Source organism: Psammomys obesus, unplaced genomic scaffold (assembly GCF_907164565.1).
Source record: "Psammomys obesus unplaced genomic scaffold, mPsaObe1.curated_primary_1811, whole genome shotgun sequence".
In the NCBI taxonomy this organism is placed as follows: Eukaryota; Metazoa; Chordata; class Mammalia; order Rodentia; family Muridae; genus Psammomys; species Psammomys obesus.
In genome coordinates this window covers 800,722-827,295 of record NW_026590707.1, presented here as the reverse complement: position 1 = coordinate 827,295, position 26,574 = coordinate 800,722, and the positions used below count along the sequence as shown (strand labels likewise).

Sequence of the window (26,574 nt, the reverse complement as noted above, 5' to 3'; positions counted from 1 at the left end):
TTTTCATGCCAAAGGGGACTAGAACTAGAGCATAGAGGTAAGGGCTCCATGCGGGCATCAGCTGGACCTGTGTACATTCAGTGACCTGTGTGGATGTTGTCCTCAGCAATGGTGCCCATGCTGTCAGTTTTCAGAGACCAACCGAATGTCCTAACATCGCCTAGGTTGTTGGGAATCTCCATGGGATTCTCTTGGGCAACAACTCAACTGAATACAACAGTCCACCACTGGAAGGAAGCCTTGCCTGGCTACAAAAGGTGGCCAGTTCAGACTCTATATCATCCTTTACAGGAGTCCTCACAGGTCCACCCTCAAAGTTTCCATTGCACTGGGTTTTCAGACTGCCCCATACCTCCTAATTCCATCTTTCCGAACATTCTCCCTCCACTCCCTACCATCTGATTCCTTGGCTTCCATTCCCACCTTCCTCCAGCTCACCCACAAAACCTCTTTCTCCTTCCCAGAGATATTCATGCATACCCCTAGAGTATGGGCTCCGTCCTTGATGTGCAGTTACATAACTCTAAGTTTCTGCTTTGTGATTGTTGGAGCCTTTAAGATATGTTTTTCTTCCATTTGGAAGAAAAATTTGAGATTACGAAACCATTAACTAGTTTTAAAAAACACAATTTAGTCACATAAGTTACATATGTCTGTACATATGTATGTATGTATGCTTGTATGTATATATGTATGTATATATATATATGTATGTATGTATATGGTAAAAATGGCCTGGCTCTAAGTTAGCAATGTATTTGGATGATATCAGACATGAAAGATCGTGTTTAAGCTGGGTAGTGGTGGCTTATGCCTTTACTATTTTGATGTTTTGATATTGATAAGGTTTTGATATTGAAGTCTATAAAATGTTTAGTTTCTCAAGTTCTTTAGATATAGATCGACTTTTTTGTTTCCTTTTGTTTAGTTGTTTTACTGCAGGTTCTCACACTGTAGCCTGATTTTATAGGTGAGGAAATACAATCTTAAGTCATTAAAATAATTTGTTTAACATAGTTAGTGGCAGAAATGAGACTCAGATCAAGTTTACCCATATTTATTGCTTATTACCTTATGATATTAAAGAAAATGTATAATTATGCTAACTTTATTATATTCAAATTTTAGTACAAGTATCTTTTTCATGTTGTTGTGATACCTCTTTCAATGCTAGTGTTTGTACACTAGTTACAAAACAATCAGCCTATGAAGACTACAGGAATTGCTTTTAGCCTAAGATTTTCTGCCTAATGAATATATTCTAAACTAGATATTAGTTGAAAGTGAGAGTATGTGCTTATAAGGTTGATATTTATGTCCAGCATACATTTCTCTATCACAGGCAGCGTGATGGCCCATCTGTTAAAGAGCCCTGTAGTGCAATCCCCAGCACCTGCCTCAGTCCCCAGAACCCCAGTGCAAGAAGAGAGCCAGCCTGCACATGTTCATGCTCACACTCACATGCATGCATGCACACACCCACACAACCCCCCCCCCACACACACACAGTAACTTCTCTTTTTGCTGTATTTTATTCTTTTTGGCAGCTGTAATAATAAGTGGTGGTTACATAATTTTTTCTTTAGTAAATTTCAATAAAAACCCTATTTAATAAAAAATTATTACCAAAATTGGTAATTATGAGTTGGTAAGGTTTTGATATTATCAGAAAGAAATGACCTACATTTACATTTCTTTTGTTCACTTTTGTAGATAGTTAAGACTTTCAGGTAGTCAGCTGTCTTAAGTACTGACACTGTTCTGCTATTTTTTTCTATAGAAATCAGTGAATTTCCATCTGAATGTTGTAGTGTGATGGCAGGAGGCACTCTCACTGGGTGGCATGCTGATGTTGCTACTGTTATGTGGCGAAGAATGCTGGGCATTTTGGGAGATGTCAATGCCATTATGGATCCTGAAATACATGCTCAAGTTTTTGATTACCTCTGTGAACTTTGGCAGAATCTAGCCAAGGTAAAAAAGAAAATAAAGGCAGTAAGAGGAAAAGAAAAGAAAAATAAAATATTAGAAAGTAGAAGAAGGCCAGATGTGGTTGTGATCACCTATAATTCTGGCACTTGGAAGACTGAGGAGAGGGGGATTATGAGATAGAAGCCTAGTTGGGCTACATGGCAGGTTTCAGGGCAGTCTTGTCTATCCTGTCTCAAGAAACAACAATAAGCACCTCCTCCCCGCCCCACTGCCCCTAAGAAAGAAAAAGAGGCCTTTGAAAGCACTGTTACAACTTGACCTTCCTTTGAATTAAAGGAGTGTTTAGCCGTGAAGTCACTTGGCCATAATTAGCCATAATGAAATATGTCGTTATGGTAGAGTCTGGATTCAGCTTCTGTTTAAGTTAGGTAAGGCAGCTAGAAGTGGAAACAGTTTTAATACATGTGTGTTACCCTTTATTTGAAAATTGTAGATCAGAGATAATCTTGGCATTTCAGCAGATAACCTGAGCTCACCTTCTCCGCCTGTGTTGATTCCTCCACTAAGAATTCTGACACCTTGGCTTTTTAAGGTAAACAGCAACATATTTATGTTAGCAAATTCGTTTTGAGCATTTGATAAAAATTTTAATAATTATTTGGTCTTTGAGAGCACTTAGTTTTTAACCAGTATCTTTAAGAAATGATTAGGTATTACATAGATAGGAGAGTTGGCATAGCAGAATTGCATTATTTATTATTTATTTAATTAAGCAAAAATAAGTGTAGAAATGTATGTCTTTAGTGTTTTTAAATGTATTTATTTTTATTTATTTTCATCTTATTAAGGATCTATCCTAAGGCCTTGCCCATAATTGTAGACATTTATTTCTTTTTAGGTATTATTTGATGTTTGGTCTGTTTTTTTAAGTGAAGTGTCTGATTATTCATATGTACATTGAATCACTTCAGATAATAGTAATTTCCCTAGTCCTGACTTCTGATTTCATTAATGAAATCGGATCAACATAGAAATATATGAAAACGTATTATGTATTATATTCAATTGTTTATAAACAATATTTGGTTTTTAGTATTAAAACTGATTTCTTGTTTTAGGCAACCATGTTGACTGATAAGTATAAACAAGGTAAACTACATGCATATAAGCTTATTTGTAATACAATGAAGAGAAGACAAGATGTATCTCCAAATAGAGATTTTTTAACACATTTCTACAATATAATGCACTGTGGGTTGCTTCATATTGATCAGGTAAATATATGTGCCTTCTAAAAAGTTGTTTTATCAGTTTTGACAATTACTGTTAGTTTTTAACTTGACAAAAATTAGAATCACCTAGGAGATTGTTCTTTGAGCATGTCTTTGAGAGATTGCCTTGATTATTTGTGGTAGGAATACCTGCTCAATGTGAGTGGGCACCATTTTTTATGCAGAAGGATCCAGGACTATGTAAGAATAGAGAGAGCAAGCTGAGAGCTACATGAATGCATTCATGGCTCTCTTCTGTCTGTGCACATAGTGTAACCAAATGCTTGAGATCTTCTCACTGTGACTTCTCTGCAGTGACAGACTAGAACCGAGAGCTGTGAGTTCTTTTTTTTTTTTTTATTAATTACACTTTATTCACTTTGTATATTCCCATAAGCCCCTCCTGATCCCACCCTCTTACCCCCTTCTTCACGCATGCCCCTCCCCAAGTCCACTGATAGGGGAGGTCCTCCTCTCCTTCCTTCTGATCTTAGTCTATCAGATTTCATCAGGAGTGGCTGCATTGTCATCTTCTGTGGCCTGGTAAGGCTGCTCCCCCCTCAGGGGGAGGTGATCAAGGAGCAGGCCAATCAGTTCATGTCAGAGGCAGTCCCTCTTCCCATTACTATGTAACCCACTTGGACATTAAACTGTCATGGGCTACATCTGTGCAGGGATTCGAGGTTATCTCCATGCATGGTACTTGGTGGTTGGAGTATGAGTGTCTGGGAAGACCCCTGTGTTCAAATTTCTGGTTCTGTTGCTCTCCTTGTGGAGCTCCTGTCCTCTCCAGATCTTACTATTTCCCACTTCTTACATAAGATTCCATGCACTCTGCCCAACAGTTGGCCATAAGTCTCAGCGTCTGCTTTGATAGTCTGCAAGGCAGAGGTTTTCAGAGGCCCTCTGTGGCAGGTCCTAGGTTGTTTCCTGTTTTCTTCTTCTGGCTTTCAGAGGCCCTCTGTAGCAGGTTCCTAGGTTGTTTCCTGTTTTCTTCTTCTTCTGATGTCCATCCTCTTTGCCTTTCAGGATGGGGATTGAGCATTTTAGTTAGGGTCCTCTCTCTTGCTTAGTTTCTTTAGATGTACAGATTTTAGTAGGTTTATCCTATGTTGTATGTCTATATGAGTGAGTATATACCGTGTGTGTCTTTTTGCTTCTGGGACAACTCAATCAGAATGATCTTTTCCAGTTCCCACCATTTACCTGCAAATTTCATTATTTTCTTATTTTTCATTGGTGAATAATATTCCATTGAATAGATGTACCACAATTTCTGCATCCATTCTTCAGTTGAGGGGCAAATGGGCTGTTTCCAGCTTCTGGCTATTACAAATAAAGCTGCTACAAACATGGTTGAGCAAACGTCCTTATTGTGTACTTGAGCCTCTTTTGGATGTATGCCTAGGAGTGGTATGGTTGGATCTGGTTGTCTGAGAAAACGCCAGATTGATTTCCAGAGTAGTTGTACAAGTTTACATTCCCACCAGCAGTGGAGAAGGGTTCCCCTTTCTCTACAACCTCTCCAGCACATGTTGTCACTTGAGTTTTTTATCTTGGCCATTCTGATGGGTGTAAGGTGAAATGTCAGGGTTGTTTTGATTTGCATTTCCCTAATGGCTAATGAGGTTGAGCATTTCTTTAAGTGCTTCTCTGCCATTCGATATTCCTCTACAGAGAGTTCTCTGTTTAGCTCTGTTCCCCATTTTTTAATTGGATTACTTGGTTTGCTGCTTTTCAGTTTCTTTAGTTCTTTATATATACTGGGTATTAGCCCTCTGTCAGAAAAACCATTTCTTAAAGTTGTTCTGGTCAGAGTATTTTACCATAGCAACATAAAAGGAAACTAAGACATCAGATTTCAATTCTGTTTAATTCTTGCTTTTTAAGATCTAGAGTTAAAACTGTCCTTCGTATGTAGTGATTTATATATAATTCACTTCCACTTTATGACCTTACTTATTCTTGAAAGATGGTTCAAAACAAGCTATTGTAGTACTTAAGGGACTGATTTCAGTGTTCTTTCAGCTTCTGCATTTTCCTAAGCAGCTTACTTTCTGAAGAGATTAAACCATCCTTTGTTTAGGTTTTTTTTTTTTCCTTAATATTCCAGTGTGTCTATTTTTATGCATTTTATAATTGACTCTCAATTTACACCAGAAGCATATGAATTTGCTCACCTTTTCATGAAGCAATGATAGGGTTTATTCCGCTCTAAAATTTACCTAATACTTCTTATTAATAAATTATATTGCCATAATAATAATTATGTTGGCTTAGCATCTGTATCATTTATGATGACTGAATAATCACAAATAAGATTTTAGGACACATATTTCAGGAATCTCAATCTTAGAAAACTAAAAAGTAAAAGATTTCAGTCTTAATGTAATTTGGTTAAGTGTCATTTGTGAGCCTGTTGGAGAGCACTAGTGTTCAAAGTTGATAGTCCTATTTCTTTCTGAGCAATGAGAAAATTCCCCTTACTAATTTAAGAATAATTACAGTGTTGTAACCCTATAAGCGTATCTCAAATACAATTACTTCCTCGCTACTACAGAAATAGAATTTTCATTAAGTCAGCCATATTCAGTGGAAGTGGGGCAGGGCCCTGACATGGATGACAAGGGTAAATATGATCAAAGTATATTATGTACATACATGAAAATATAATGAAACCTATTGTAATATATAATCAATACAAGCTAATAAAAACCTTTCCTAAAAAGTCATACTGAAAAATATGACCAAAAGCACTGCATCTTTTCTGATAAATTCTAAACCGTAGTGCCATGTAAGAATATTCACTTTAAAACACCTAGCTTTAGGTTTCTGAAGCTAGATATTGATTATCCAAGGACTTCTGATTATCTTTTGTAAAATAAGATGTCTTCATTTGTCACATGGCAGATCATATACGTTCAATTTAGAGTCAAACTATAAGTTATCACACAGAAGCAACTAGGTGACTTGAGAATCCACTCTGTAATTCAGTGTTACAAAATATGGGTTAATATTTGCTGAAGCAACAAGCCTTCCTTGCTATCTAATGTGGAAAACAAAGTTATGTTGTTTATGTCAGATAATCAAATGTGTGTTAAGTTTATTTTCCTAACAACATATACTAAGCATGGATTAATTGGAAGAATTAAAATTAGACATTCTAGGTAGCTAGTATAGTTTTTATTTCACACTTCACCTATTTTTAATGATATTGATTAGCTGATATGTGATTGTCTTCCGTTTTTCTTTTTCTCAGGACATTGTCAATACAATCATCAAGCACTGTTCACCTCAGTTTTTTTCACTTGGTTTGCCTGGCGCCACAATGCTCATTATGGATTTTATTGTAGCCGCTGGGAGAGTGGCTTCTTCAGCTTTTCTTAATGTAAGTCTTTATTGCTAGTTCTTATGAATTAATACACTATTTATCAAGACTCAGCTTACAGAGCAACAAAGAGAAAAGGAGAGAGCCATTGCTGATAAAATATAACAAATTCATGTCCTGCAAAGTTTACCATATAATTGGACCTGGCTGCTTCTCCCACAGTAAAAAGAAAGACATTCTGATAGTTTTAAGAAATCAATGAAATCAGTTGATGAGTTGGCTCAAGAGCTATAAAAATATTTTACATCTGATGGGCAAAAAAAAAAAAAGATTTAAAATTGAGAAATCTAAGGAAACAGGCAAGGAGTGAAGAAAGGGTTGTGAGTTATTGCAAAAGATAAGAAACAGTAGAGAATAATCATTTCTTACTGTGTGTGTGTATGCATGAAGTCATTATGTTATTCACCTAGAATTTTTATTTGACAAATACTTTAATGGGATAAAGAACCAACATTTAAGGGATAACCCAGAAATATATCCCCAGAGTAAACCTTACATGTTTGGGGGGGGGGAAAAAAAAGGAGCTAATGCCACAGACACCAGGGAAGGTGGAATTTTTTATGTAAATAGCATAGGTGAGTTAGCTCCGAAGGTGGTAGCTGTGGAAATAGTTCTAAAATGGGTTAGATTTTGTCTAAGGAAGACTGAGTAATCATTTAAGGAAACAAGTTGGTAACATGATCAAATATTGGATAGAGTTGATCACCTGGAGAAAATATACAAATGAAAAAGAAAAGACTTTTTCTAGCCAGTTTTGTTTCTATTGTCCTTGAGGAACAGTCATTGTGTCTTGCATCTTGGTGTCTCTGGCCTTTAGCACAGGGCAGCACGCAGTAGATACTGACTGACATGTGAAGTACTTCTCCGGTACCTGCTATATGTTCAACATTGTGCTTAGCCCTTCTGTGGGTTTATAAACTTCTTCTTCCTTGTTTGTTTATTGATTTGTTTCTACTCTTTGTATAACAAAATGTCTTCACCTGGGGCAAAGTGACTTTTAAACAAAAGAGATTTACTTAGCTTACAGTTTTGGGGGTAGAAAGTCCAAACTAAATAGCTCTGGCTCTGATAATGGTCCTTTGGCTATATCACAGTCTTTTTTTTTTTTTTTTTGTAAAGAATAGTTATGTTTATTTATTTGGAGAGGTGCACATGTTATAGTGTTATTGTCGAGGTCATCCATGTTTATGCTCGGGGAACAGATATTAACAGCTTTCAGGCATTGGTTTTCGCTTTCTACTATGTATCTCCCAGGTGTCAAACTCAGGTTGTCAGACTTGGCACTAAAGGCCTTTACCTCTTGAGCTATCTCGGAAGTTCGTGCATCATCGTCTTGATAGTTGGTGTCCTGGTGAGAATGCATATAAGATGGGGTGCACCCAGTATCCTAACTTCCTCCTAAAGATCCCGCTGTGTTTCTGCATTGTTACATAGATACCAGCCTCCTGTTAGGTTAACCTTCCAGGGGAAGGATGAAGAAGGAAAACCACATAGAAAACATAGCATTACTTTTGAGTAGAACATGAAGGGATGCAGAACAAATTAGAAAGTTTTGTGTTTAAAGGACCTGTAGTCTGCTATTGGACAGTTGCAGTATTAATGAATAAAGAACTTAGATGCAGGCTGCAAGAGTAGGAGCACAGAATGAAGTCTGGAGTCAGTCTACCTGGATTTCAGTCTGAGCTTTGCCATTCATTAGTTATATGACCTGTGGGCAGGTTACTTAGTTTTTCTATGTATTGGTGTTTTCACCTGAGGGTTAGTCACCTGGACTTTTGTTAAGTAGCTGGTAATATAACTCATTGGGAAAGCATTTAGCTAGCTTGCACAAAACTCTGGATTGGTTTAATCAGAACGAAGTAAAAACATTTCAGTCAGAAATGCTTGTAATACGAGTTCTTCAGCACTCTGGAGGTAGAGTTCAGAGTCAGTCTCTGCTACATACTGAGTTCAAAGCCACCTTGTGCTAATGGGTATCTGTCTCACAAACAATCAACAACAAACCGCATTAACCCTAGGGCCAGAATAAATGGATCATCAGGTAGAAGCATTTGCCATGCCTGAAAATCTGAATTCAGTCACTGGAACCCTGGGTAGAAGGAGAGAACCAACCTAGTGTATTCGCAGCAGGTGCATACATATTCATACTTAATACACACACATAATAAATAAAAATTGGAAACCTAAATAAGTGTATGTTTGTTGGATAGCTGAAGATACCTCATTAGTAGCTTAGTAACACACTAAAAAGCTCTAGAAGAACAAGAAATACCCAAAAAGAGTAGATGAGAAGAAATATTCAAAAGTCAGGACTGAAAGCAAGGAAATAGAAACAAACAAATAAGAAAAAGAATCAATGAAATGAGCTGATTCTTTAAGAAAATCAACAAGATTGACAAACCTTTAGCCAGTGAACCAAAAGACAGAGATTTAAATTAGTAAAATCAGAGATTAAAAGGGGATGTTACAAAAGATTTTGCAGAATTTTTCTTTGCTATGGAGTTGATAGTTTCATGGGAAAATGTCTATAAATCGATCTCTCGAAGGTTAGTAATATTGTATAGTAGAGATGAAGGAAAGTATTCAAGTTACAATAAATAGACTCAATTGAAGTATGCTCAAAGAATGACAAAATAATTCATTTTCTTTGGAGTTTAATATACATGAGTCGACAGAAGAACAAAAGTGTTCCTTGTCACCTGCAGAATGGTCTACGTAAGATCTCCTATGATCTTGTTGCTCATTAGCAGCGCAGACTCTCATCCCTTTCCCCTCAGTATTGAGTCAGAGCCTAAACTGTGATTAGATAATAGATGATGAATGAAGTCATTGAGGAACAATTGAGAAGCAGGTCTGGAGAGTTGGCTCAGAGTTAAAGAGCACTGCCTGCTCTTCCAGAGGACCTGAGTTCAAGCCCTAGCAATGAGTTCTGGGGACCTCTTCTGGTATGCAGGTATATATGCAGATTAAAAATAAAAAACAAAAATCAAGAAGCACTGAAGGTTTTAAATGCTGTGGACCAGTTTGTGGTTGTATGGCTTAAAGAAATTCTTGTAAATATGGAAAGAGGTAACTAAACTTGTGCCTTGAGAATATTAAATAAACATTGCTCTTGGAGTAAATTACATGGAAGACGAACCACAGATGATACAGGAACCAGATAATCAGGCTCTTAGCGAGTGGCAAAACTGATAGAACTGAAAGGAGACTAAGTCAAATCACTGTCACTTCACTTCTTACTAATTTACTTTGAAAACTGTTGCTCATCAGTGGACCAGTTATTCCAGAAGACAAAGTTTTTTTTTTCGTTTGTTTGTTTTTTGTTTTTTGTTTTTTTTTAATTTCTGCAACTTTTCTAAAAGTTTTGCAGAATTAAACCATGATGCTTTCGATATGACTAACTTTTCTTCCCTGCATCTACATACTGGTTATGTAATAACACTGTTTGGATAATGAAAAAAAAGTCTCTTTTTATGCTGTCTAATTCATATAATGCCTACTACTGAGGAAGGTGACATAGAAACCAAATCATTGTAGAAAGTCAGTTAGATACTCATATGTGCCCTGTAAGGTTAAAGGTTATCTTCTGCTAGATAGTGTTAAAAGCACCAACTTCAAGTCTTGCTCTTCCAATTCTCATTTTAGGTCTCATCCACATTATCTTTCATTGTTAATGGTTCCTTCTTTCCTTTTACAATATGACTGTTGTCTTTCTTAACTAGTAGATAACTATTACATACACTTGTAGGCCTGTTCCTGTTATAGCCTATATATTCAGACCTTACCCAACTTAATAGAAAAACTCAACTAACCTCCTCAACTGGGTGTTGATCTTTTTTTAAGTCAGCTTTATTTGTATAGGATAATTTTAAACTAGAAGGGTAGGTATGAATTTACCCTGCCCATTTATATCTGCCAGTCTAGGTTGTCTTTTAATCTGGACAGGAAGTATTTTATCTCTTGTTTTGTTTGGGACAATGTCTTGCTGGTAGGCCTGGCAGTCCTGCAATTTGGGATTGTCCTGCCTCAGCCTCCTTAGGGAGGGGCTTTTACATATGCTCTACAGGTCCGGTGAAAATGATCTGTTCTGTTCTGTTAAAAGTCATGCAAGTTTAAATTTTAGTAAGCTGCAAGTCTGTTTAGGGGTTAAGTCTTGATTTATGTGAATGGAAGTACTGTATTGCTACTGTACTGGCTTTTCACATTTTCTTTAATCCAGTTTGCAAGTATTAAACAAGTAAAATAATTCATTAGCATTTCCTATCAAATTACCAACACAGTTCTTTATTGACTTTGAAAGAAAAAGTCTCAACTTCATATGGAATAACAAGAAACCCAGAATAGGTAAAACAATCCTCTACAATAAAAGACCTTCTGGAGGTATCTCCATCCCTGATCTCAAGCTGTACTGTAGAGCAACAGTAATAAAAACTGCATGGTACTGGCATAGAAGCAGAATGGTGGATCAATGGAACCGGATAGAAAACCTAGAAATAAACCCACACACTTATGGACACCTGATTTTTGACAAAGAAGCCAAAACCATACAATGGAAAAAAGATAGCATCTTCAACAAATGGTGCTGGTCTAACTGTATGTCTACATGCAGAAAAATTCAAATAGATCCATACTTATCATCCTGCACAAAACTAAAGTCCAAGTGGATCAAAGACCTCAATATAAAACCAGAAACATTAAACCTGTTAGAAGAAAAAGTGGGGAAGAGCCTTGAACTCATTGGCACAGGGACCACTTCCTAAACAGAACACCAGCAGCATAGGCTATAAGATTAACAATCAATAAATGAGACCTCAGGAAACTGAAAGCCTTCTGTAATGCAAAGGACACTGTCATCAGAACAAAATGACAGCCTACAGACTGGGAAAGGATCTTCACCAACCCTATATCTGACAGAGGGTTAATATCCAGAATATATAAAGAACTTAAGAAGTTAAACACCAACAAATCAAGTAATCTAATTAAAAAATGGGGTACAGAGATAAACAGAGAAGTCTCAAAAAAGGAATATAGAATGGTAGAGAAACACTTAAAGAAATGTTCAATGTCCTTAGCCATCAGGGAGAGGCAAATCAAAACGACCCTGAGATTTCACCTTACGCCGATCAGAATGGCTAAAATCAAAAACTCAAGTGACAACACATGCTGGAGAGGTTGTGGAGAAAGGGGAACCCTCCTCTGTTGCTGGTGGGAATATAAACTTGTACAACCACTTTGGAAATCAATCTGGAGCTTTCTCAGACAGGAATAGGACTACCTCAAGATTCAGCTATACCACTCCTAGGCATACATCCAAAATACATTCAAGTATACAACAAGAACATTTGTTCAAATCAACCATGTTCGTAGCAGCTTTATTCAAAATAGCCAGAATCTGGAAACCACCCAGATGTCCCTCAGCTGAGGAATGGATACAGAAATTGTGGTACATTTACACAACAGAATACTACTCAGCAATTACAAACAAAAGAAGTCATGAAATTTGCAGGCAAATGGTGGGAACTAGAAAGGATCATCTAGAGTGGAGGTATCCCAGAAGCAGAAAGATACACATGGTATATGCTCACTTACAAGTGGATTATTAGACATATAATATAGGATAATCATACTAAAATCTGTACCACTAAAGAAGAAGATAGGCAAATGGGATGGACATCGGAAGATTGAGAAAACAGGAAACAGGACAGGAGTCTACCACAAAGGGCCTCTGCAAGACTCTACGCAGCTGGGTATCAAAGCAGATGCTGAGACTCATAGCTAAACTTTGGTCAGAGCGCAGGGAATCTTATGAAAGAAGGGGAGATGAAAGACCTGGAGGGGACAGGAGTACCACAAGGAGAGCAACAGAACCAAGAAATCTGGGCCCTGGGGTCTTTTCTAAGACTGCTATTCCAACCGAGGACAATTCATGGAGATAACCTAAAACCCCTGCACATATGTAGCCCATGGCAGTGCAGTGTCTTAAGTAAGGGGAACAGGAGCTGTCTTCAACATGAACTCAGTGGCTGGCTCTTTGATTACCTTTCCCTGAGGGAGTAGCAACCTTACCAGGCCACAGAGGAAGACAAGGTAGCTAGTCCTGATGAGACCTGATAAGCTAGGGTCAGATGGAAGGGGAGGAGGACCTCCCCTATCAGTGGACTGGGGGAGGGGCATGGGAGGGGATGAGGGAAGGAGGATGGGATTGGGAGGGAACGAGAGAGGGGGCTACAGTTGGGATATAAAGTGAATAAAGTGTAAGCAATTTTTTTAAATGAAAAAAATTTAAATAATGTATTGGTTCCTATTTAATACACATGCAAGAGGGTAGAAGAAGAAATGTACCGTGTTGAGACTTAAATGACTTAATAAAATGAAAGACGACATGAAGAGGCTTTCTTCTTTAGGATATATGTTGACATAAATTATATTAGTAAATACTAAGGACAGTAGTTTTTTTCCATATGCATAAAAAGCTTAAAAAACCATCTATTCTGGTACCTGGTTTTTGAAAATAGAATCAATATTTTCCTGTGTTTGTTTGTTTATTTGTTTGTTTGGGTGTAGTTAACCTTCCTGGATTGGGATTTTCCTTCTAGTATTTTCTGTAGGACTAGATTTGTGGATAGATAGTGTTTAAATTTGGTTTTGTCTTGGAATATCTTATTTCCTCCATGTATGGTAATTGAGAGTTTTGCCGGTTATAGTTGTTTAGGTTAGAATCTGTAGTCTCTTAGGGGCTGCCCAGGCCCTTCTGGCTTTCAGAGTCTCTGTTGAGAAGTCTAGTGTAATTCTGATAGGTCTGCCTTTTGTAAGTTATTTGGTCTTTTTCACTTGCAGCTTTTAATATTCTTTTTTTGTTCTGTAGATTTATTTTTTAGATTTTATTTTGTATTAATAAAATCTTATTATTAAGATTTTATTTAAGATTTTATTTAAGATTTATTTAAGATTTTATTAAGATTTTATTTTTAATATTTAAGAAATATTAACAATATTTAATAAAATATTAAATATTTTTAATATTTATTTTTTAGATTATTTTATTTAGATTTTTTGTTCTGTAGATTTCTTTTTTGTTCTGTAGATTTATTTAACACATAAATCTGTTTTGATTTATGTGACAGGGGGATTTTCTTTTCTGGTCCAATTTATTTGGTGTTTTGTAATCTTCTTGTCTGTTTATAGACATCTCTCAATAAATAAGTAAACAAAATATTTATTTTTTTCTTCAGTTAGATTAAATGTATTCTGTTACAAGCTTATATTTTTATTTAAAATTCATTTCCTATAGATAATTTCTGTTTGTTGCTTTTTAAGAAAGTTTTGCTATTTGTCCATTGTATTTACTGAGAATAATCATACTTTCTGTAGAAATTCTAGAGGGAAACCTAAATTTTTGGTGTTCTTTCTTTTTTAATTTTTTTCATGTTCTTACTGCCCTGTGTAATTATATAACAAAATATTTTAATGGTAGGTTAAGAGCACAGTTAAAAAGCATTTTAAAGATTGTTGAATCTGATCTCTAGGCACCAAGAGTGGAAGCACAAGTCCTGCTGGGATCTTTAGTTTGCTTTCCCAACTTATACTGTGAACTGCCTGCGCTCCATCCCAACATCCCTGGTGTTGCTGTGTCTCAGTTTACAGACGTCAAGGTAAGCCACCAGGTGCTAGTATTTAGCAGGTCAGTTTATAATCACAAAGTATATATGATATGATCGTTCTTCTCCCTTTTTTTTGAAATCTAGTTATTAAAGAATGTTAATGTTCCAGGCATAAAACTAGAATGTCTGCTAGGAGCAAAGCCTCTTCAGTTTTAAAGGCTTCAAAACTTTGTCTTATTATCGAGCCTGCTCAAGTGTCTGTCCTTTAGGAGTCATTCACTCACTCACTGAACATGAACTGAAATAGTGTGTGACCCAAGAGCTGTGCTGCTAATATAAGGCTTCTAAGATTGAGGTGCCAAACAAAAGCTGAATGCTTTGACGTCCATCTTCTATCTCTTGATAAATTACATCAAAGTGTTAGAACTTTACTGCATTATGGAACTTTGTGTGAAACATTTTAAAAGGGCTTGCACAATCATCAGAAGCAAGCCTGTCAGTTAACACTTGTGGTGTATATATTTTCAAAGTTTTCTGGTTAGAACCAAGTTGTTTTGAGCCTCTGCCGAGGTCAGCCTCTGTTTAAGGAGGAACTAGGACATGATTTGCCCTCACACTTGGTATGTAGCCCAGACTGGCCTGGACCTTGTGATTCTTCCATGTCTGCCTTACAAGCATATGATGTGAACCTGCGTGGACTGTTGTCTTTTTGTCATACTGATTTCTTTTCTTTGGATAAATAAGTATAAATGGAATAGCTTTGGATTACATGGCTATTTTAACAATATTAATACTTTAACAAATGAACCAAACTTTCATTCCAGGAATAAATCCCGTTTAATCATATGCAATCTTTTTTAATGTACTGTTCAGTTTGGTATGGGATCCTAATAAATTTTTTGAGGATAAACATCTATGTTTATCAGAAATTGGCCTATAATTAAAAAAAATAAAGTAGTATAATTATGGATTTGGGTATATAGATAGGATTTGCATATCCTGATAGCACTGGTCTTAGAAAATGAGTGTGGAGATGTTCCTACATCTTAAGTTTTTTAAAAGAGTTTGATACAAATTGATCTTAATTTTAGAAATGTTTGGTAAAATTTACCAGCCAAGCCATTGTCCCTGACTTTCAAATAATACATCTAAAGAAACAAACAATAATTACGAGGATTCATGCCTTTTTAGGTATCAGTTCTGTTGTATAGCCTTTATTACTCTCGTAATTATGAAAAAAGTTTTAAACACACTTTAATTATAAATAAAAGTTATTCTACTTTGTAGAATAATGCTGGGATTTTATTAAAGAACAGTTTACTGGCCCACTCCATTTCAAGTGCCCAGACCATTATCTGGCCCAGAATAATAACTAATAAATGTTTGTTGGATTAGTACATGAAATCTTCATCTGTTTCTTTTTATTTTAGGAACTTATAATTAAAACTGTGTTAAGCTCAGCAAGAGATGAGCCTTCTGGTCCCGCACGGTAGGTCAGATATTCTTTAACACTTGGTATTTGGCAAAAATTGATTACTACACTTCAGATTTTTCTAGACTTCTAAACGCCTTCATTCTCCATAACTAAAATAATTTATTTTAATCTTATTCAAGTATATTTTACTTCATCATCTTATTTGTTATTTCTTATGCAGTACTTTGAATTACAGCAGTAAGGATCAATGTTTATTAAAATATTTATTATTATGGAAATCTGTGTATCTAAGAAAATAATATATTTTAATAGGCATCTAGTTTTGGTCATGATTTTTAAAAACTATCAGTAGGTTTTTACTTTCTTTTTTCATGTGTGTATGTATGCATGTATGTGTACACATGTCTATGCGCGTGCTTATACTTGCATGTGCGCAGGCTAGGGCCTGCCTCTTTTTCTCCAGTTTATTTCATTATAACGTGGGGTCTTTTACTGAATCTCGAAAGTTTGAGTTTTGGTTTGGCTGATGGCCAGCATGATCCTGCTCCCTTCCTCTACTGGCGTTACTGGTTTATGTAGACATGCCAAGGATTTTAAATAAATGCTGGGGTCCAAATTCATGCTTGTGTAGTAAGCATGCTATCCACTGAGCCATTTTCCAAGCCCAGAAGAAATAATCTTAATTATTTTAATAATCTAATACCATAGTCTATTTTATATCCTCCCCTTTTTCTTGGGGTGCACACAAAAAGTCAGAGACATCCTGTTCTTAGCCTATAATTTATTTAATATTTTAATTTTTTAATTCATTTATTTTTATTTTATTTTATTTTATTTCTTTGAGATAGAATCTTGGGTAAATATGGGCTGACCTCAGCCTTCCCAGTGTTGGATTACAGGCAGGAACTACCACACCTAACCTATCCTCACTGTTTCCACAAAAAGTATTCGGTAATTATTACTCCCACTGTTTGATTTTGGTTGAGTCCATGGAGAATTTTGCTGCATTTAGGACTTCATATATTTCTACTGCTGAAGCCTCAAACTTGGTGATTTAGATCTAGCAACGCAATTAGAGTTGATGCGAGGAGAGAAAAAATAAGGCAGTTGTTCTTACTCTGGAGACCTTTTGGTTGTCTCAGTAATGAACAGTTAGTCTCATTAACAGACTATACAAAAAAAAAAAAAACCCAGACTATACCAAAAGAGGAGACTTCGCGCTCTAATGTGTTCTGGAAGAAAAATATTTTTTCATGAAATTATTCTAAAATGCAGTATTCTCTACATTTAAGAATATCAGTATTAGTACATGCACATGTTCCAGAATAACAGGCAAGAGACTGTTTTGATACTTGGAGAAAAACCACTAGACAGTTTATCAGAAGCCTAAATTTGAGCACACTGGTTTCTTCCTGCTTCTGATTACAGTTATAGCCAGGACTGTACCTGTCTGTCCTAGAAACCCTTTTTGGAAAAACAAAACAAACAAACAAAAATATTAGTCTCTTTCCTGTTGAAAGCAGGTTGTACATTTGTTGGGGAGGACATCACATTGTCAGTTTAGTCCATTTGTCAGAAAGATGCTGCATATTGTTCCAGGATTCTGCTGTTCTAGTCGCTATATCACCATTGGTTACAAGTTACATTAGATAAGTGATTGAAAATTTTAGGGGATATTCATTCTTTCTATTTTTTTTCCTTTAATCATCAGCTAACTTATGGAGTAACAAAGTCTTTGAGTCGCTTAAACGGGGAATGTACTGATTGATGGTTTTGTTTTATGTAAAGGCTCATCCCCTTGTGTCATTGTAAGCTATCTTTCCCCCCCCAGATGTGTAGCACTTTGCAGTTTAGGTATTTGGATTTGTGAAGAATTAGTCCATGAATCTCATCATCCTCAAATTAAAGAAGCTCTGAACGTAATTTGTGTTTCTTTAAAGGTAAAGAAAACTATTTATTGAAATATATTGACATCATTTAGAACATATGCGTGTTTTCCCAGACACTTAATAATCTTGTGCCCCTCTGACTACAAATTTAATAATCATTTTCATTATTATTACATTAACTCCTTGATTCTGACTCACCACACTTGAACTTTAGATATTTTTGTGGTGAACTTTTTTGTCTGAACTTTCCTATATTTGACTCCTTTCTTAGAAAACATGTGAATGATGTTTTTAAAAGAAAATAGTTATTTAAAACCGCATGTAGGAGGGAGGTGATTGTGTGTGTGAGGGATGGAATATGTTTGTGTTTATGTGTGTTGAGGTCAGCTTTTCATGCGGTGCTAAGGACTTGAACTCTGAGTCTCATGCTTCAATTTTAAGCACAAACTGAGCCACCTGGTATTTTTGTGACTTATTATCTGATCTTTGTTACTTCCTAAATTATTGAGGGTTTTTGTTTGTTTGTTTGTTTGTTTTTTGCTTTACTATTAAAGATAAATATCTTCTTTACAGCCAGAATAGATTTTATGCAGAAATAGTAATCTAGGGGCTGTAGCGATGACTCACTGGTTAAGGGCACTTACTACTATTTCTGAGGACCCTGGGCTCAACTTCACAGCACCCACTTGGCAACTCAGAACTCTTTACAGCTTGAGTTCCAAGAGACCCAGTGCCCTCTTCTGGCCTCCTTGGGTACCAGGCACACACGTGGTGTACGTGTAGGCAAAACAACTCTACACTTTAAAAAAAAAAAAAAAAAAAGTGATAATCTAATCATTTGGAAAGTCTGAATAAAAGTACAAAATTTTGTTCTGTCTTGATATTATTTGGGGCTTTATTTTTGCTAATGTTCTGAGAAAGTGTGACTATTGTATTTCAGTAAAATGTTCACACTGTCACTGACCTCATGATTTTCCTGCTTTAGCACTCTGAGTGCTGGAATTTCAAACATGCCCCACTATGCCCTGCTTATATGAATATTTTTAGTTATGAAAGAATGTTTATTATTAAAACTTTAAATACCTTCTGTTTAAGACTTAACATAATTTACATAGGAAGCATTTTGAGTAACACCAGTTAACTGACAGATATTTCTGTCTGTATGCTATGTTTGAGGAACTTTGCTAAGCAAAGTGAAGAGTAGAATGAAAACTGTACAGAAATGATCTTTGAGAGACTTATGGTACAATAGCTGGAATTTATGATTAAAGAAAACATGAAATTCAAGTTGTCAGAAGCTCATATTGATGAATATGCGTGAACTTTTCCTAACAATGAATTTTGTTGTTGCAGTTTACTAATAAAACAGTTGCCCACGTAGCTTGCAACATGCTTCACATGCTGGTTCACTATGTACCCAGACTTCAGATTTACCAACCTGATTCTCCCCTCAAAATTATTCAGGTAAATAACTTTTCACTTGTTTTTATTATAAGTTGTAAAACATCTCTTAGATAATGGATACCTTGAAATATGAGATTATATTAATAAGTGCTAATTTTTTCATAGTAAATGCTTGGTTTTTATCTATTTTTTATAATATCAAAGTTCCTGATAATTTCTTCATATTTTTAATGTGGTTTTCAAAATATATTTATTTCATATGTATGAGAGTTTTCCCTGCATGTATATATGTACACCACTTGTGTACTTGGGGCCTACAGGAGGCAGAAGAGGGTATCAGAATTGAAATTTCAGAAGGCTGTAGATGTAACTTTGTAGATATTAAAAAAATGTCCTCTAGAAAAGCAGCCAGTGCTCTTAACTACTAAGCCATTTCTGCAGTCTCCCAGTGTCTAATTCTTTTCTTTTTACTTCAGTTTATTTACTTCACATCCCAAAGACAGCCCCCTCCCTCCTCTCTTTTTAGTCCTCATCCCTCCTCCTCCCCTTTCCTTTTCCCTTTCCCTCCAGAAAGGGGGAGCCCCCTCTCCCCCATATCAAGCCTCCCCAGCACATCAAGTTACATCTAGACTGAGCATATCTTCATCAGGTCAGGCAAGGCAGCCCAGACAGGGGAAAATGATCCAAAAGCAGGCAGTAGAGTCCATGTTAGAAACAGCCCTCCTGTCTACTCGCCAGATGACATACATGAAGACCAAGCCACCCATTGGCCACATGTGTGCACGGAGCCTAGGTCTAGATCATGCATTCTCCTTAGTTGATGCCCCAGTCTCTGAAGCCCCCTTGGGTCTGTGTTAGTTTCTCTGTTGGTCTCCTTGTGGGGTTCCTGTTTCTTCTAGGTCCTTCCATCTTTCCCCCCATACTTCCACAAGATCCCCAGAGCTCTACCCCATGCTTGGCTGGAAGTTCCAGCATCTGTCTCAATCCATTGCTGGCTGGAGCCTCCCAGAGTACAGTCAAGTTAAGGTCCTGTCTGTAGGCATAGCAGAGTATCATTAATAGTGTCAGAGGCTAGCTCTCTACTGTGGGATGGGTCTCACGTTGGGCTGGGCATTGATTGGACATTCCATCAATCTCTGTTCCCTCTTTATCCTCGCATTTCTTGTAGGTAGGGTAATTTTTGGATCAAAGATTTTTGCGGGTGGCTTGTTGTTCCTCTCCCTATACTAGGAGCCCTGACTGATAAGAGATCATTCCCTTCACTACTTTATCTTATTTAAGAGAGAAGAACTAAAATCTTTTTCTGTATAAACCATATTCATTTATGTAAATTTTAGGTTTGTGTTGAAAATACTACAGCATGATATTTTAGTATATTAATCAAACACAGCTGTTAGCATATGAATCATCCTACGTATTTTGATATATATTCCTAAATATAACCTGATGGATCTGTATAATGTTAATATTTTTTAATAATTTTTATTTTTTTATATTAATCACAGGTTATTTACTTTGTATCTCAGCCGTAGCCCCCTTTTTCATTCCTTCCCCATCCCACCCTCCCTCCCTCATCTCCTCCCTGACCCTTTCCAAGCCCACTGCTAGGAGAGGTCCTCCTGCCCTTCCATCTGACCCTAGCTTATCACGTTTCTTCAGGACTGGCTGCAATGTCCTCCTCTGTGGACTAGCAAGGCTGCTCCTCCCTCTGGGGGAGGGGAGGTGCTCAAAGAGTCAGCCACTGAGTTCATGTCAGAAATAGTCCCTGTTCCTCTTACTAGGAAAACTCACTTGGATACTGAGCTACCATGGGTACATCTGAGCAGAGAGGTTCTAGGTTATATCCATACACATGGTCCTCAGAAAAGACCCCTGTCTTTTGGTCCTTGTGGAGCTCCTGTTCTCTCCAGGTCATACAAACTCCCCCTTCTTTCATATGATTTCCTGCATTCTGCCAAAGGTTTGGTTATGAGTCTCAGCATCTGCTTTGATACACTGCTAGGTAGAGTCTTTCAGAGGCCCTCTGTGGTAGACTCCTGTCCTGTTACTTGTTTTCTCCTACTTCCAATGTCCATCCCATTTGTCTTTCTGAGTGAAGATTGATCATCTTACCCCAGGTCCTCTTTCTTGTTTATCTTCTTTAGGTGTACAGATTTTAGTATGCTTATCCTACCTTATAGGTCTAGTACCCACTTATAAGTGAGTATATACCATGCGTGTCTTTCTGCTCCTGGGATACCTCACTCAGGATGATCTTTTCTAGATCCCACCATTTGCCTGCAAATTTCATGATTTCCTTGTTTTTAATTGCTGAGTAGTATTTCATTGTGTAAATGTATCACAATTTCTGTATCCATAATGTTAATTTTTAATGTTTGTTTTTAGGGATGACCATTTGGTATTGAATAGTTAATATGTTCTTCTCTAAGGAAGACTGTTTTTTTTCCACCCTCAGCATTCCTTAGTAGCTGGTGGTACTTTGTATAGGGTAGAGTTCTCATGGTCTTTCCCTGGTTCATTTTGGTGTGTTTATTGTTGTCCTTGGCTCAGGGTAGGTGCTAATTTTTCAAATGCCAGGTTATTTGGGGGTTCCTGAATGCTTATACCTCCCTTCCAGCCATCCAACCCCAAGTAGGAAAAAAAAGAAAGTTGTAAGGAAAAGAGTACTTAGCCCTCTTCTTCCTGCTGGGTAGGGCTGTAGGATTCATTTGCAATTCCAATATCCATTGTCAGAAAATCCAAAATCCATGTTTCTTTTTATCATAAATTCCAGCTGTTGTACTGTAAATCTCTCAAAGCTCATTTCTGTACAGTTTTCATTCTACTCTTCAACAAACAGCAGACGTAGCAAGCAGTCCTCCTCCCTCTCCTCTATACCACCATGCCTCCTCCTGGGCTATCCTATTTATACCCCTTAAATTCAGCTCATTCCAGCTGGCAAAGATCATGTTTCACACGAGACAATTAACAGATGTGGATAAGCTAAAATTCTCCACTTCGGATTATGACAAAAAACATGTTTACATATCTAAACCAAAATATCCACAACAGCTCAGGTTAAGCAGTCATGTTGGTGAGACTGTAGGGTGTCACTTCTGATTTTCCTTGTTGAAGAATGAGGATTACACTTGTTGAAAACATACAACATTTGTCTTCCTGGTCTGGCTTACTTCACTCAGTATGATTTTTTTTTCCTAAATCTGTCCCATTTTTCTGCAAAGTTTACGGTTTCGTTTTTCTTTACAGCTGACTAGGAATTCCATAGTGTGTATATGTATCACATTTCCATTATTCATTTTTTCTGAAAGACATTGAGATTGTTTCCATTTCCTTACCATGTGAATAGAGCAGCAGTGAAGATAGGTAAACAAGTGTCTGTGGAAAAGGATGTCAAGTCATTTGGACACATGCCAAGGAGCGGTACAGCTGGGTCATGTCGTGGGTTTATTTTTAGCATTTTGAGAAGTCTCCACACTGATTTCTATAGTGGCTGTACCAGTTTGCAGTCCCACAACACTGAATGAGATGTCCCCATTTTGTCCTCTCCCACCCCATTTTCATTTCTAATTTTGTTAATTTGGATTCCAATTTCTTTCTTTTGGTTAATTGGGCTAATGGTTTGTCAATCTTGTTTATCTGTCATAGAACCAGTCCTTAGATTTGTTGATACTTTTTACTTATTTTTTTTCTCTGATTTTTATTATTTCTTTCTGTTGATTGGCTTTGGATCTGGTTCTTGTTTTTCACCTCTTTGAGTTGCATTGTTAAGTCATTTATTTGTGTTTTTTATTTTGGTTTTGAGACAGGGTCTTTTTAAAAATATTTTTTACTTTAATATTTATTAGTTATACTTTATTCACTTTGTATCTCCCCATAAACCCCTCCCTCCTCCTCGCCCAATTCCAACTTCCCTCCCCGTTCTCCACGCATGCCCCTCCCCAAGTCCACTGATAGAGGTCTTCCTCTCCTTCCTTCTGATCCTAGTCTATTAGGTCTCATCAGGAGTGGCTGCATTGTCTTCCTCTGTGGCCTCGTAAGGCTGCTCCCCCATTGGGGAAGTGACCAATCAGTTTATGTCAGGCAGTTTCTGTTCCCCTTATTATGGAACCCACTTGGGCACTGAACTGCCATGGGCTACACCTGTGCAGCGATTCTAGGTTATCTTCATGCATGGTACTTGGTTGGAATATGAGTCTCAGGAAAGACCCCTGTGCTCAAATTTTTTGGCTCCTGTCCTCTCCAGATCTTACTATTTCCCACTTCTTTCATAAGATTCCATGCACTCTGCCCAACAGTTGGCCATAAGTCTCAGCATCTCCTTTGATAGTCTTCAGGGCAGAGCCTTTCAGAGGCCCTCTGTGGCAAGCTCCTAACTTGTTTGCTGTTTTCTTCTTCTTCTGATGTCCATCCTCTTTGCCTTTAGGGATGGGGATTGAGCATTTTAGCAACAGTCCTCCCTCTTGATTAGTTTTTTTAGGTACAGATTTTAGTAGGTTTATCCTATATTATATGTCTATATGAGTGAGTATATACCATATGTGGCTTTCCACTTCTGGAATAGCTCACTCAGGATGATCTTTTCCAGTTTCTACCATTTACCTGCAAATTTCATGATTTCCTTGTTTTTTTATTACTGAGTAATATTCCATTGTGTAGATGTACCATAATTTCTGTATCCATTCTTCAGTTGAGGGGCATCTGGGTTGTTTCTAGGTTCTGGCTATTACAAATAAAGCTGCTTCAAACATGGTTGAGCAAATGTCCAGGGAAATGCAAATCAAAACAATCCTGAGATTTCAGCTTACACTCATCAGAATGGCCATGATCAAAAACTCAAGTGACAACACATGCTGGAGAGTTGTGGAGTAAGGGGAACCCTCCTCCATTGCTGGTGGGAATGTAAACTTGTACAACCACTCTGGAAATCAATCTGGCGCTTCCTCAGACAACTAGGAATAGTACTTCCTCAAGATTCAGCTATACCACTCCTAGGCATATATACAAAAGAGGCTCAAGTACATAATAAGGAGACCAGATCTTTATAAATAGTATAGACCAGGCTGGTCTCAGACTTACAGCGCTCCAACCCGGCTCTGCTCCCAAGTGCTGAGATTAAAGGTGTACACCATCAGACCATATAGTTGGTCACAAAGCGAACCTCAACAGATACAAGAAAATTGAAATAATCCCTTGTATCCTGTCTGATCACCATGGGATAAAGCTGGACCTCTACAACAACAAAAATAACAAAACCCTACATACACATGGAAACTGAACAATTTGCTACTAAATGACAGCTGGGTCAGGGAAGAAATAAAGAAAGAAATTAAAGTCTTCCTAGAACTCATTGAAAACGAAGACACAACATACCTAAACCTGTGGGACACAATGAAAGCAGTGCTAAGAGGAAAGTTCATAGCACTAAGTGCCTTCAAGAAGAAATTCGAGACAGCTCATTCAAGCAACTTAATGGCTCACTTAAAAACCCTAGAAAAAGAAGAAGCAGACACACCAAAAAGGAGTAGACGGCTAGAAATAATCAAACTCAGGGCTGAAATCAATCAATTAGAAACAAATAAAACAATTCAAAGAATCAATGAAACCAAGAGCTGGTTCTTTGAGAAGATCAACAAGATAGACAAACCCTTAGCCAAGCTAACTAAAAGGCAGAGAGACACCACCCAAATCAACAAAATCAGAAATGAAAAGGGGGACATAACTACAGACACTGAGGAAATCCAAACAATCATTAGGACTTACTTTAAAAGTCTATATTCCACAAAATTTGAAAATCTAAATGAAATGGACAATTTTCTTGATCGATTCGACTTACCCAAGCTGAATCAGGACCAGGTAAATCAATTAAATAGTCCTATATCCCCCAAGGAAATAGAAGCAGTCATCAAAAGTCTCCCATCCAAAAAAAGCCCAGGACCAGATGGTTTCGGTGCAGAATTCTACCAGACCTTCAAAGAGGAGCTAACTCCAATTCTCTTCAAAGTATTCCACAAAATAGAAACAGAAGGAATATTACCAAACTCATTCTATGAAGCCACAGTCACCTTGGTACCTAAACCTCACAAAGACCCAACAAAAAAAAGAGAAATTCACGCCAATCTCCTTTATGAACATTGACAAAAAAATACTCAACAAAATACTCGCAAACCGAATACAAGAACACATCAAAGATATCATCCACCATGACCAAGTAGGCTTCATCCCAGGTATGCAGGGGTGGTTCAATATATGGAAATCCATCAATGTGATCCACCATATTAACAAACTGAAAGAAAAAAAACCACATGATAATCTCCCTAGATGCTGAAAAAGCATTTGACAAAATCCAGCATCCATTCATGTTTAAAGGCTTGGAGAGATCAGGGATACAAGGCACATATCTAAGCATATTAAAGGCGATCTACAGCAAGTCTATAGCCAACATCAAACTGAACGGAGAGAAACTTAAAGCAATCCCACTGAAATCAGGGACAAGGCAAGGCTGCCCACTCTCTCCATATCTCTTCAACATAGTTCTGGAAGTCCTTGCTAGAGCAATAAGACAGATGAAGGAGATCAAGGGGATACAAATTGGAAAGGAAGAAATCAAATTATCACTATTTGCAGATGATATGATAGTATATGTGAGTGACCCCAAAAACTCTACCAGGGAACTCCTACAGTTGATAAACACCTTCAGCAAAGTGGCCGGGTACAAAATTAACTCAAAAAAATCAGTAGCCCTCCTGTATACAAAAGACAAAAGGGATGAGAAAGAAATTAGGGAAACAACACCCTTCACAATAGCCACAAATGACATAAAGTACCTTGGAGTAACCCTAACCAAGGAAGTCAAAGACTTATATGAAAAAAATTTCAAGTCTCTGAAGAAAGAATTAGAAGAAGATATCAGAAGATGGAAAGATCTCCCATGCTCATGGCTTGGCAGGATTAACATAGTAAAAATGGCCATCTTACCAAAAGCAATCTACAGATTCAATGGAATTACCATCAAATTACCAACACAATTCTTTACAGACCTGGAAAGAAAAATTCTCAACTTCATATGGAATAACAAGAAACCCAGAATAGGTAAAACAATCCTCTACAATAAAAGATCTTCTAGAGGTATCTCCATCTGTGATCTTAAGTTGTACTATAGAGCAACAGTTGTAAAAACTGCATGGTACTGGCATAGAAACAGAATGGTGGATCAATGGAACCGAACAGAGGACCCAGAAATAAACCCACACACTTATGGACACCTGATCTTTGACAAAGATGCCAAAACCATACAATGGAAAAAAGATAGCATCTTTTTTGTGCTGGTCCAACTGGATGTGTACATGTAGAAAAATGCAAATAGATCCATACTTATCACCCTGCACAAAACTGAAGTCCAAGTGGATCAAAGACCTCAACATAAAAGCAGACAAATTAAATCGGCTAGAAAAAAAAGTGGGGAATACCCTTGAACTCATTGGCACAGGAGAAAACTTCCTGAACAGAACACCAACAGCACAGGCTCTAAGAGCAACAATCAATAAATGGGACCTCATGAAACTGAAAAGCTTCTGTAAAACAAAGGACACCGTCATCCAAACAAAGCGACTGCCTACAGATTGGGAAAGAATCTTCACCAACCCTTTATCTGACA

General features: G+C 37.1%; 1 protein-coding gene across 3 annotated transcripts in view; it reads left to right on the top strand.

The window, feature by feature from the left end:
* The window catches only part of Ralgapa1 (Ral GTPase activating protein catalytic subunit alpha 1), a 230,518-nt gene that overhangs the window by 105,926 nt on the left and 98,018 nt on the right, over window positions 1-26,574 (top strand). For all 3 annotated transcript variants that reach the window (XM_055608685.1, XM_055608684.1, XM_055608686.1), the window contains 8 exons: window positions 1,781-1,974; window positions 2,426-2,524; window positions 3,051-3,206; window positions 6,463-6,591; window positions 14,118-14,243; window positions 15,623-15,681; window positions 17,459-17,567; window positions 18,870-18,980. In XM_055608685.1, coding sequence (XP_055464660.1) covers window positions 1,781-1,974; window positions 2,426-2,524; window positions 3,051-3,206; window positions 6,463-6,591; window positions 14,118-14,243; window positions 15,623-15,681; window positions 17,459-17,567; window positions 18,870-18,980 — 983 coding nt within the window. The remainder of the gene's footprint in view (window positions 1-1,780; window positions 1,975-2,425; window positions 2,525-3,050; window positions 3,207-6,462; window positions 6,592-14,117; window positions 14,244-15,622; window positions 15,682-17,458; window positions 17,568-18,869; window positions 18,981-26,574) is intronic.